The 13419-nt window shown below is 49.7% G+C and overlaps 1 protein-coding gene across 4 annotated transcripts in view; it reads right to left on the reverse strand.

The window, feature by feature from the left end:
* The window catches only part of TMEM178B (transmembrane protein 178B), a 375974-nt gene that overhangs the window by 244152 nt on the left and 118403 nt on the right, over positions 1-13419 (reverse strand). For all 4 annotated transcript variants that reach the window (XR_009565248.1, XR_009565249.1, XM_060305223.1 and 1 more), the window contains one exon: positions 10336-10449. Coding sequence is in view for 2 of the 4 variants with exons in the window: in XM_060305223.1 (XP_060161206.1) it covers positions 10336-10449 (114 nt within the window). In the remaining 2 variants the exon portion in view is untranslated. The remainder of the gene's footprint in view (positions 1-10335; positions 10450-13419) is intronic.

Genomic DNA, 13419 nt, shown 5'->3' on the forward strand with positions numbered 1-13419 from the left:
GCCTCATTTACCAACGTGAACTGAGAGGTGGGGCCTGAGACTGAACGATACCTAAGCATCAAGGATGCTTGATGTCTTGTGGTTGGGTTTCTGGATATCAGCTAAGCCTACACAGGACACATCATGGGGCATGAATTAACTTTGTATCAGTAGCTGGTTATGGGCTGAGAACAAGGGACGGGGAGTCTGAGCTGTCACCCCAGTAAGGGTGTCTAATTTGGGGGATCCAGCCTAAGAACAACAGATGTAGAAACGGGAGGCCGCAAGACCACTCAGAGGCATATTGCCTAGAAAGTAGAAGATACGGTCTCCAGCTCTGAAATGAGCTCTATTCTAAAACCTCATTAGTAAGTCAGTTATTTGGAATTCAGAAACCATGTCCAGGGAAGTCATATCTGTTATAAATGATGATTGGGTCTCTAGGCTAGTCCACAAAAGCCTGTTTAACTCATAATGTAGATGAAATACTATAAGTTTGCAATGAAAAGCAACAGAAAAAAATCCTGTTGTGATACCAGTAATTAAATGAAAAAGAAAAACAGAGAAGCGGAAAATAAACAGCTTTCTTTCGTTTCCTTTGAATACTAGAGCTCTTGGATGGAGTGGGGGGCGCCTCTCCTGGTTGCTCACGGGGAGGGGCTCTTCATTTACTTTAGACAATGGGATGGAGGGGAAGGAGCTGATGGTGGGGGAGGGCCGGCTGGAGGACGAATTAGAGTTGTCCTCTGGGATAATGAAAAAAAAAGCATATTTGTGAAAGCAGGCAGAGAGAGGAGAAGAAAAAGTGAGTAGGCTTGTCTCATGTCAATAAGACGTAGGTGGTGGTGGGGGGACCCTCGGAGTGAGGAAAGAGAGTGAACTTGGCATTCACAAAGGCGTGGGTTCTAGTTCTGCCTCCCAGAGGGACTCAGGCGGGGCAGCTGTGTAGCCCCTCTCCCAGCTGGCAGGTTACCAGCTGTCTCCAAGGCCAACTCATTCTCCCTGCAATTCTTCGTCCCTCTTAGTTGCTAACAGGGAAGGGCAGAAACCAAGACCAACCACAGCCAGCACCACCCCATGGCCCACTGTGGGCACTGAGCTGAAAACAAGGAATTCCCAGGAATATCGCCTCCAGCACCTCCCCCACCCCACCCTAACAGCATCTCCTATCCTCTTCCTGGACCCTCTTTTCCCTATACCGCCAACACTCTCAGAGTATCCTCTTTGGGAATGTGTCTTTTCCTTTCAGGAATAGGAAAGGACCTCATCATAGTACATACTGGAAACCGCAGCCTTCCTGGAAGGCAGGGCTGGGCTACAACAGTTAGGAGACAATCATTTCCATACTTCCCTTGACAATTTCAATACAAATGTACTCACAGTGTATTTATCTTCAAAGCTCCGGAAATGTTACTTTTTAGACACTCAGCATGTAAATCTTTTAGAGACTCACGTTATGGTCTAAACTGCATTCTTATTGGACACAACTGATAAATTAGAGAGCTGCTTCTGCTGCACTATCCCATTCTCTGCTCTTAAACTCCTTTCACAATATGCCACACTGTTGCCACTCAGCACATAACACTGCTCAGCCACTTTCTACTCCCACACTGGAGACGCCCGATGCCAGCTCCCATCCCCCCACACACACACACACCTGTGCAGACAGCAAACCCACAGCAGACCCACCAATACATACAGCCACACACGAGGCACACTCACCCACACAGGCTGCACAGAGTTGAACAGAAAAGCCCCCAAGTCCACGAAGTATCATTTTAGAGCCTTTCCCCCATTTCCTATGGGGAACCCAGTGCCTCGCACAGCTGTGCTCCGATAACTGCACCTAATGCTACTTGGTATCAGCCTTTCCAGAGTTACTGACCGATTTCACATGAATCATTTAAGTTTTATAAAACTCTCAAGACAGGTAGTATTACCTCCGGTTTACAGACGACTGTACTGGGTTTAAAACACTCATGTAGTTTGCCCAGGGTCATACACCTAGAGAGCGACAGAGCTGGAACTCAATGCCACGTCCCCTAGCTTGAAGTCCGTTTTGAAAGGAGAACATGGCAGAGACAAGATAGAGATTTCAGGCTAGATAACAGGACGATGCTCCCACAATGGGGGGAAAAAAGAAAATACACCTCACCTCTTCCATGCTGTTTTATTCAATTAACAGAAAGAAATATGGAAAAGTTAAATTACCAAAGCTATAACCAAGTAGAAACAGACAACACACGACATACAAATAACTTAAAAACAAAATAACTTAAAAGTCCTGCTTCTGCGTGAGAGGTGCAAAATGCAATATTTCCTCTCCCAGCTCCCGTCCAAAGCCCACCCACACTCTCTCCTCTCCTGAGCCTTCACTGACCACCACAGCCCCCTGCCCTCAATGCCCTCCAGACCAAGAGTTCTCAAGCTTTAATGTGTTAAGAATCACACAGATTCCTAGGCCCCACCCACAGAGATCTGGAGTCAGTGGCTTTGGGCTGAGGCCCAAGAGTTTGCATTTCTAGCAAGTTCCCAGATGATGCAGACGCTACTGGTCCATGAACCACCTTTGAGGTGCACTGGACTAGACTCTGATAGGACCTTTACCACACAATGTAGAACCTGACTACTTTTTCTGTTAAGTGATTCTGGTTCCCAGATGCCTCTTCCCCTACCCTCCCCCTGCAGTCCTACCATCCTCAGAAGCAGCCTCATCTCCAAATCCCAGGACCCATCCTGATCACAGTTTGAGACTGCTGCTCTAAGATCACGCCCCATTCTTGTTCAAGGCATAGTATCCCTGACCTTAAAACTGGGCTTCTCTCCTAGCTGCTGTTCTCTATTTCTTATTCTAACTCCCTAATGTCCCAGATTTCTCGGGAACCAGTGCCTGCCTTCTCCTGGCCAAGCCTCTTCCCTATTGGATCATGCAGTCCTGAAACCCCAAAGCACCACTTACTGTATTCATACCTGCTGACCCACTGCCCTGATGACAAGTGTCTGCTGCCCAGATATCCGTGTCTCATCCAACCCAGATTCCCTATTGCTGAGCTGCCCCTGCCCGCTGGAACACTCGGCTCCGGGTCCTGTTTCTCCCCCTCACTGCTGTAGCTCCCCTGCACAGTGAGCTGCTGTTGTCTGAGCTGTTGGAAAGATGAATCACCTGCAATACTGAGCTTCCTTTTCAGCACCTAGAGCTGGGACAGTTCCCCTAGAGGGCCCAGAGAAAGCAGATCTTAGACCATCCCCACTTTTCCCACAGAGGCCAAAGCCTCTGTGATACGGTGGTTCTGCCTTACGTTCTGCCTTTATTTCCCCTGCAATGAGTTCTTGCCAATTTAAACGTGGAGGTCGGGACCCATGATGTGTGCGTGTCAGCCGCGTTAGCCTGCACTCTGGGTAGTCGATAAACGTTAAGCAACAAGCAGTTTGATCCCCTGCCCAGTTGGCACCTGGAAATATATCATCCAATTTGGAAAGCAGGATACCTTTTAATATCTCCTCCAGCACCTAACCCGGGGCTTCTCACGGAACAGGCACTCCATGAATATTGAATGAGTAAATGAACAAATGGATGAGGGATGCCAGTGGGGTTGCACCCAGGTCTCCTTTGTGGTGTCCAGATCGGTGTGCTCGGCCAGAAGAAAACACCTTCCCATCTGCAGAAGCTAAGAGAATGCCTCTAGGCCAGACTTCCAACTAATTCCCAGCACAAAATTGGACCTGCCCATTCAGATGAACTGTGGCTTGAAGACTGCAGTTACACCAGCCCAGTGGTTCTCAGCTTCGTTTCAGTACCTGGCTATCTTTAACAGAAAAGGTTGTGCCCTACTCCACCCCGCCCCTTACTCCAGGCCTCCTCCCTTCCCTACTCCTAAGGCCGCCTCAAAACTAAACTCTCCCTCTTGTCCACTCCATTTCCGCCACTGGTTCCTAGCCAGGCCACCATTTAAGTAGGTGGGGTCAACAGCTACACGTGTTACAATTTTAAAGTGTCTCCACATGACCTTTAACACCTCACTATCAGCCTTTGGGTGAAGTCTCCTGAAAAATAACAATGCTATCAGGACAGGTAACCCAAGAAGACATTAACACCTTAAAAAAGTTCATCCAATTAGGAAGTGTGCTGTCTAGCAGAAGCCTGAGGGAATGGGACAGAAGAGAGGTAGGTTTGTTTTTTTTGTTTGTTTGTTTTTTGTGGTACGCGGGCCTCTCACTGCTGTGGCCTCTCCCGTTGCGGAGCACAGGCTCCGGACGCGCAGGCCCAGCGGCCATGGCTCACGGGCCCAGCCGCTCCGCGGCATGTGGGATCTTCCCGGACCGGGGCACGAACCCGTGTCCCCTGCATCGGCAGGCGGACTCTCAACCACTGCGCCACCAGGGAAGCCCAAGAGGTAGGTTTTGACAGGCAGGGAAAGCTGTGAAGGAAAGGAGTCCTGGCATGAGTTACAGCTGCCAGAGCAGGTGTAGGTGTGATGCCACATTAAGGGGTGTGTGTTCTCTGCCTGGCCTGTTGCAAAAATACCATAGGAGCTCTGGGAGGACAAGCATAGGGCAGCCTCTGGGCTGCAAGCTTTGGGTATCCTGAAAGGTTTACAATGTTCCCTGCAAGGGCTTGGGGGCAGAGAGACGTGGGATGGGTTGCAAAAAGCAAAGACTTCAGAACACCAAGCGACATGTGGGGATGCTCTGTCAGTTGAGTTCCTGTGCTACCAAGCTTCCAGAATTCTGGGGAGGTTTCTTGCTAGGGATGACCCCCATGGATGGCAGTCTTGCAAGCAAGAGGCAGCTCACAACAGACTGCACACAGTGAGAACCTCACACTGGCTGGGCTCAGAGGCAGATGCAGGGGAAGGAAAATAGCCAACACTGCAGGGGACCGAAGCTTCTCTTGTCTAGGATGTTTACCTCATTAGGCTGTTTTACGTCACATCCGCCAAAAACAAAGAAAAAACAGCTGGAGGGTGTCTGCTGGAGTTCAGACCTGGATCCTGAGTCTCAGATCCTTCTGAGGCCAAGAAGGGACCTCTAGGCAGCCCCTTCCTGCCTGGCATGGTTACCCCATCTGCAAGAGGCAGTTATCGCTGTTACAATTACTTTTACCATCATCCCAACCCCCTGGGTCTACCACATTCATTTCGCCATAAGCAGGGATGGCTGGGGGACGAGGGACCAGAAACCTAGGCAACTCCTAGGCTGTGAGGCCACAAGTCTGAGTAGGAGTAAAGTTCAGAGGGCAGATGAGCAGGCTGGTCCTGAAGGGCCAGGACAGTCCATCAGGAAAGGAGAAGGTAAGCGCCATCGGGTAAGAAGCCAACACAAGTCCAAGGCCAAGGCCAAGGCCAATGCCAGCGGGGAGGGGCAAGGAGCAGCTTTGGACCCAGGAGGTGGGCAGTACCTGGGGGTGGCTGGAGGGAGTCTTAGCACCGGGGAGACTAGGGTTTAGGGGCAGGACGTGCTAATCCTAGAAAGAGGGGAGCGTGTGGAAGAGATTACGGAAGAGGCTAGAAGAGGGGGAACCGGGTAGGGCTTGGCCAAGCAGAGTAAGAGAAGAGTTCGGCACCAGGCTGGGCTTCCCACCATGCACAGCCTGAGTGGGGCTGGTACCCCCAGACTGAGCTAAGCTACAGGCCTCCACGGTGGGCGGTCAGGAGTCTCGGGGTCAGGGATCCAAGTGTGTCACTCAGGTGTGTGCATTAGACAAGACAGTTCTGAATTTTGTTGCTTCTCCCTCTTAGCAGCACATCCACTGACACGTTCTCGCTCCTCCACAAAGCCTCCATCTCTGCTCCCTCCCTCCCCCAATGCCCTTTCCCTCCTCTTCTCTGTCCCTCTTTAACTACATATCATATTGCTTCTGATTCCACTTTGCAAAGCTACTGTGTGAGGCTGTGTCTGTGTGTCCCTGGGGGTGGGGAGTGAGCCCTCAGGAGGATGGCGGGGGGGTGTGTCGGGGGAGGAGATCATCTCTCCCTCCCTCCCTGGCCAGCTGGAAATGTGCTGTGTGACCATCCAATTTAATTAGCTGAACTTTCAGTCTTGACAGAAGGAAGCTTTAAAAAAAACAAAAACAAAAACAAAAAAACCTGGAGCTTTCTTGGCTCTCAGCCTCTTGAAAGATAGCGGAGAGGATGTGATTGCAGGAAAGCGGAATCCCAACTCCCTGATTCCCACTGCCAGGGGCAATCAACTGTGAGCTGAAACCTGCATCTTGAAAACGCTAAGTGGAAGGAGAGAATCTGAGCTCACAAGCACACGACTCTGGAGCCTCAGGGCTTGGACCCTGGGGTAGACTCGTCAGCAGCTACCCAGAGTCCCTGACAAGCAGAGTTGGAGACCAGGGGGGTGACAAAGGGCTGCCCTTCTCACACCTTCCAGTGGGTACCTGCCCTGCAGCCCCCAGGCAGGCCCCCCACTGTGCCCCCGCCACCCATTCCCTCAGCCCCGGTTGCTGGAGCAGCCCCCCAAGCCCAGCTCCACTCCATGCCAGCTCCTCCTTGCAGAAGCACCCACATCTCAGCAGCAGCATCTCCCCAGAGCCTGCTTTCTCAGCACCCTGGCTGCCCAGTCCGCATCACGGGCCACCCAGGCACCCCTCCCACCCCCTGCCCTGCCACTGGCAGCATCCAGGACCCCAGCTGTGCTACAAGCGCATTCCAAAGGGACACCAGTGACAGTGAAAGCAAAGGAACAACCACTAGGGATGGCCTCAGGGGTTCCTGAAGGTGACACAAGGACACAGAATTCTCCAAACAAACACAGCAACCCAAGCCTGGACTTCAGAGCACGAAAAGCCCATGTGGATGTGTTCTAGTGAGAGGAGGAAGTGGCACCGTTTAAGATGTCACTGTCCTGCCAGCCTGCTTCCCCTGACCACTGCCAATCTGCTTCTGTCATATTCCAAACATGAAACCAGACCACCCACCCAGAGAGTGGCATCGGCCACTCTCATCTCCTGTAGCCACCGCCCCATCCTCGCTGGCCCAGCGATACTCACCCACCCTGCTCCAGCCCTGGAGGGGGCAGGAGGACCCAGATCAGGGGTGCTGTGCACCCTCGGAGCCCACGGAGCCCGGACCCATGCCACTTGGGGTCACTGCGATCTCATGGGAGGCAGCAGACAGGGAGGAAAGTCCAGGTGGGCTGCCCCAGGCAAACAGTCAGGTCTGGGTGGACTGAGGGCACGGTCCCAACTATTGAAGGAGTTCTGCCTTCTCTGGGGGGGGGCTCTTGCCAGGGTGGGAAGGAGGAACAGGTACACCCAACACTTCATCTGCAATCATCATCCAAGGCAGATTCAGAACCTTGTCACCAAATCACCCAGAAAACTCAGTATTCAAACCTCCATAGCAGAGACCACCCTCAACACACACACACACGTGCACAAACACATTTGATTCTCCGACCTTTACTCCCCAGACTCGTGGTTATTAGCTCTTTACACTTGGACTTATAAACCTAGCGACCTACAGATACTTTTATTCTTTCACCGGCTATTCATGTGACCATAAGGTGAATGAGCTCACAGCCAGTGAAGCCTCCCATTGGTGAGGTTACCTGTTCAAAACCCACAGCATAGTTTTAAACCAAATGGTGCTTTTCTTCTTTGAAAACATTTTTTTCCACAACAGTGTTTCATGACCACATGCAAATTCTTGATGAAAATGTAGGTATAACCTAAGTTTAACCAAAGTCCAAAATATTTACCAGAAGTATTTCAGGAGAAAAAGAAAATCAAAATTTTTGCTTTGGCAAAAATTACTTCCTGAGAAAAATTACAGAATGTAAGGTATTATGACGAAATTATAAAACGATAACCGACCTAGTATTAAAGGAATTTGATCCCACTGACAGTATTAAACAATACAGGACTCTCAAATAAGTAAAGAAATCAGAGTCTGTTTTTTTTTTCTTAATTTCCAAAGCTTGGTCATAGGGGTTTGCTAATCTTTGACAGTTTCTACTTAATTTCAAAGGGGGCTTATGTGCCCATGTCCCACCTAATGTCATCGATATCTGACCTTTGAAAATTAAAACTGACATTTACTACACCTCCCCATTGCGCCAACATTGCCAATTACGTTCAGCAGCAGCTTCAGGCGTGACCCACGGTCGCCTGCTCTCGGAACGGCAAACGTTCTCTGCCTGCCTCACAGACCAGCAGGTCACTTTGTGAAACAGGCAGATGAATCCCTCACCAAAGGGGAGCCTCGACTTCACCCAACACGGGGTGCCCAAAACGTCTGCATGTACCAGTCGCTGAGATGGCTTTTATCACTTAAAAATAGATCTGTCAGCACCCCCATTCACCACAGCAGAGCCTGCACGCTCGATCTTGCAGAACCTAAGGGCACTCCAGTTTCAGAACAAGGACCCGGGAGACACTGGGCTCAGAGAAGGGCCATAAAGCTTAGCATTAGCCTCCTCTCTGCCTTTGCTAACACCATGTAACATGTTTTCAGTGATGCCCTTGAAATGCATCTGTGCAATTTACGCTAGAATAATTCTTCTTGCTGAAACACTTTCACAAACTACCTTAACTGCATGAAACCGTTATACTATATTGTAATCAGGGCATTGCCCTGTAATTATTTGCTTTCTGAATGTATCTCTCCACTCCTGCCCACCCTCCTCCACCTCCAGACATGAGCTCTTTGAAAGAGCTCCCTGTGGCCTCGGTATCCACCATGTGCCCAGTACACAGAAAAACTCGGTAACTGTGATTGAACTGAGTGAATCTGAATTGAAGCTGAAATACCAACAACGTCTTCCTTCTGAGATTCCACGACGCCCCTCCCCTCCACTGCATTGCTTAAGTTATATTTAAGTGGTTCTTCTACCAGCCTTGTCACGTATCTTGAACATGCACTGTAGGTGTCTATTAAGCGACTATCCTAGACCAATGCAACTTGACAAATAAGCAGTCATTGTCAGGGATTTATATACTTGGCTCTTCACATGTCTCCCTCCAAAAAGGAAATTAATAGCCCTGATTACTAGTGTCCCTAAGGCAAATCTCACATTAAAATTAAATAAGTATGTGGTATGCTTAGCTCAATGTCTAGCACCTGAGGATGCCCATTGGACATTAGCTCCCTGTTCCCAGCTTCTGGTTCGTGTCTCCAGCAGCGATAAAGCTTGTAAGGGGGGGGGGGGAACCATCTGGTTAACGCATTCCTATCTGCTCATACCTGCCCTACATCATTTTGGGCCACTGGCATTAGGTAACACTCATCCAGACACCTAGTCAGAATCTTTTTCCTGAAACCAACGAACGATTGCTCTGTTTAATTTTACTCCTCTCTCACCCCACCCCCACTTCAAGTTATGGTGATTTGATTAAAACCAAACCAAAAAGTGGTGGGCCCCGTACATGCAAAAGACAATGAGGCAACAAGAAAGAGAAAAAAGATGGTTTTGACCTTCTTCAAAGTTTACAGGATCCTTGTTATCAAGAAACAAAGAGCCTCCTTCACATATAAACATAAAGTTAATCTTGTGACATTATGTGAAAATAGCTAGAATCGGGGAGAAGTGACAAATGCACCAGAGGCAGCGTGGAGCTTACTAAGAGGAAGAACGTGTTCACGTGAAGAACAATGCTGGTGAGGAAGGAGAACTTTCCTGACACAGACAAGCAGGTGGATCCCCACGGAGCAGAAAGGTAAAAATAGCCAACCAACTGTGTCCGCTCATGACGTCACCCTCTCATCATAATTTAAGTCTCTGAGAATCCCTGACCAAGAATTCCCCTAACCAATGGAGGCAGATACTCTGATCTTCTCTGAGCAATCACATGCGATCATGGGTCCCAAAGCCTACCATTCTAGGGGAAACAGAAACTTGGAAGTTGAGGACCAGCCGCTCCCCCTTCGTGACCCCTCCGACATGCAAATTCCCAGTGCCACGCTGCCTGCAACCACCACCGGGGTCTTAGCAGGTCTTACCCCGTACAGAGGACAACACAAGAGAGATTAGCAGGTTGCCACAGTAACACCCCAAGCAACTTGGAGACACACTGGACTTGAATCCCAGGAGTTGGTTTGGTTAGATAGGTGAAATCTTAAATGCCTACCAGGATGGCAAAGCAAGACCACTGATCACCGTCTAACTGCTGGTCGTTTTTTGCTTTAATTGTAGAAGCAAACTCCTCAAAAGCTACAATGCCATCAAAACCAACCGAGGCCACTGTGACCCACAGACATCGACACTTTAAGGATTGCCGCCAAGTTCTGAGACTGTCCACAGGTCTCACACGGAGGTGCATCTGTCCATCCGGACCGAGCTGCTGACGGGCATCCAGTCTCCGCGCCCTCCAAAGGTCACAGCCAGAGAAAGAAACTCAGGTGTACTTACGCAGGGCGTGCCACTCATCCTGGCGGATGGTCTTCGTGATGTTGAAGGTGAGGTTCCTGGGGATGGTGGCTGAGGAGTAGTGGTATTTGATGTACGTGCATCTCTCAATTTCTCCTGGCAAAGAGAGACAGGAGACCAAATGTTAATGAGGCAGCAACCAGGTCTGGGGCAGTCTCCAGGATCCATTTTTCTGTCCTGGGGCAAGGGACTTGTTTCATATCGGGCCTGGTGACACCTACATTTTACACGTACAAGGTAATAACCTTGACTCCAAAAGAGCAAGAGGGTAGGACAAAATCAAACGCCATGGATTTAGATAGAAAAATACACCTCTGGCATCATTCAGAGGTGGGAAGAGTCAATGTTTAGGCTGATAGCAGCTTGTGAAGAAAGTAGTAGCCATGTGTGTTTAACCTTAGGAAAATCAACTTTTATATCAAGGGAGGAAGTTTGGCATCTAAAGACGTTTAGAGTTTGCACCCACAGACCAGTAAAGGGCAGGCCTCGGCCTTAATCACGTAGTACGTCCTGTCTTGCGGAATGCTGAGCTAGAGGCGGGCCTCTTGCCTTTTCTCCATCCCCTGCCCCCCCAGCCTCACCTCTGAACACAAAGCACTCAGATCCATCTGTATCTCCTTGAACCAGTCTCTTCTCAGATTTCTTGGACAAAACTGAAGCCCCCTGACATACTCAACACCTGGTCCAGTGGGACTTTTACTGAGAAGCCGTTATCAATCAATGCACGCTTTGCTAGTCAGATTGTCAAAATAGTCCTACATCTTAGAGCAGAGGTCCTCCAAGTGTGGCCCTGGGATCACAGCATCAGCATCCTCTGGGAACTTTCTAGAAATGTCATTTCCCAGGCCTGACCCCAGACCTGCTAAATCAAGAACCCGGAGGTAGAGCCTGCAATCTGAATTTTAATAGGCCCTCCAGGTGATTCTGTTGCACACTTTAGTTTGAGAACCGGCACCTTCGAGAATCTAACAGAACTGCCAAAGCATGAATTTATAAATCCGCCATGTTTGCAAATTCCAAAAGGAAGGCATGATTAGGAGTCCTTGGCCTCCTGCAGACGCTTCCATCGACACTTGCTTATCTGGGGGATGTTAAAACTCAGCGTCAGCGCGTTGTGAACAATCAGGAAAGGTGTCATTTTTAAAGGTTAGGGGTTTTAAAATTTGGCTTTGCACCTGAATGGATTTTGATGGTAATCCATTTTGCACCCCACTGATTTTCAGTTTATAAGTGGTGGCACCTGACTGAATCGTCTGATTCCTGGCTCACTGTCAGCAGGGAACCTGGCAATGGGTGGAGTGCAGTAATTTAGACAGCACCTTATTGCAAATCATATCTGGACAACCGCCCACTGCCCATTATTGGCAGACACTCCTCCAGTGGGACAGATGCTGTCCAAAGGGGCAAAGTTTAAGGAAAGTGCTATGCGCTATTTTTCTTTTAATTTCTCAACTCCTCTGTCTTTTTCCCCTTAGCCTACAAACATCCTGAGTCTCTCGCATGCCATACCCTCCCCCAGACCACATCCCCCCACACCTCTATGTTCCTTCTTCCCTAAGCTGGTAATACTTCTAGAAAAAGTAGTCTGCCAGACAGTCTCCGCTTCTTCAACACACATTCATACCTCATTTCCATAGCAATTTCCATCAACAGCATCACCTCCCATCCAGTCCACATCACAAATCCCACAGTCATCCCCAAGGCTTTCCCAGCCCTAGCGGTGCCACGCCTCCTTGACATCCAACTGGTCACCAAATTTTGCCAGTTCTGTCTCAGAAATGTCCCTGGCATCCAGCCTGCCCCCTCTGTGTCCACTCCATCATAGTTGCACAAAAACAGTGACTGATCCCACATTTGCTGAGGACTTACTAGGTAGGAGAGACTTGCCAAGAGCCTTGTAGACCAGTGGTTTCCAACTTTACTCATGCCCTGGCCCATGTAGAAGAGATGCGTGCAAGGCAGCCGGGATGAGCAGATGGGCTGCTGCGTCCGGTCCAGCCTCGGGGAGGGTTGAAGGAGCCACACCTCAGCCACCCGTAACCTATTCGCGGCTTCTGTACCTGTCCCACCAGCGAGACACTCTGTTATGAACACTGTCCTACTAATCCTTTCTATAACCCAATTAAGTAGGAGCTATGATGCTCATCATCCCTATTTTATGAATAGGAAAATGGAGGCTCAAGAAGATTAAGTGACTCGCCCGTGCCAGGATTAGAACTCAGAATTGTCTGATGGGAGTCTCCACCAGCCCACCCTCCGCACCGCACCCGCTGCTCCGACTGCATTCCAGAAGGAAAATGCATTCCAGAAAATGCAGTCTCTTTCACACACCGGATAAACCCAACACTCCCGGCAGAAAGTCCCAGCCCCCATTGGGCCCCAGCCACTACACACCCTAGGCTCTAGCCAGGCGCGCCCCCCTCCACCCTGCCCTGATAATGCCCTGTCCGCTCACGACTCTGTCCCTCCTCTCCTCCCGGCCTGTCTTTCACCTGGTACACCTCCAGCTCCTCGGCAAAGCCTCCCTGCATCCAGGACAGCACACAGCAGCAGGCATTCAACGTCCCCTCCTTCTCCCTCCCTAAGCTCTTTGTGCTACTGCAGCCAGCACACCAATGCCCTGTGATTTATCTATTTACACGCTTCGATCCCCCACTGGATGATGAGTTTCTCAAGGGCAGGGACCTGTCTTACTCATTCATCTTTATCTCCCCGGCCACCAGCACAGGGCGGACACCAAGAGCACGTGCTTTGAAGAAAGCAATGAACAACATAAAGCGCCCTTTAGAAGACCACAGTGGGCAAGGAACCCAACTGCTTCTATTATATGCAAGGGATTAAAATAATTGAGGCAAATTAGAATGTCATGAATAAAAGGAGGTGATTGTTGCAGAACTCTGGGATCCTACAGCAAATACCTCTTCCCTGTCTGGACAACGTAAGGAGAGGCTTGTCGATCACATATGAACGTGGAATAGCCTCTCACTGCACTTTGTAAATGTAATCCGAGGGACAACTAGGTCGATGGTTTCGGGGTGGAATAAAGAGGAAAAGAAAGAAGAGAGG

The sequence above is a fragment of the Globicephala melas genome, chromosome 9, assembly GCF_963455315.2.
Source record: "Globicephala melas chromosome 9, mGloMel1.2, whole genome shotgun sequence".
Classification (NCBI taxonomy): Eukaryota; Metazoa; Chordata; class Mammalia; order Artiodactyla; family Delphinidae; genus Globicephala; species Globicephala melas.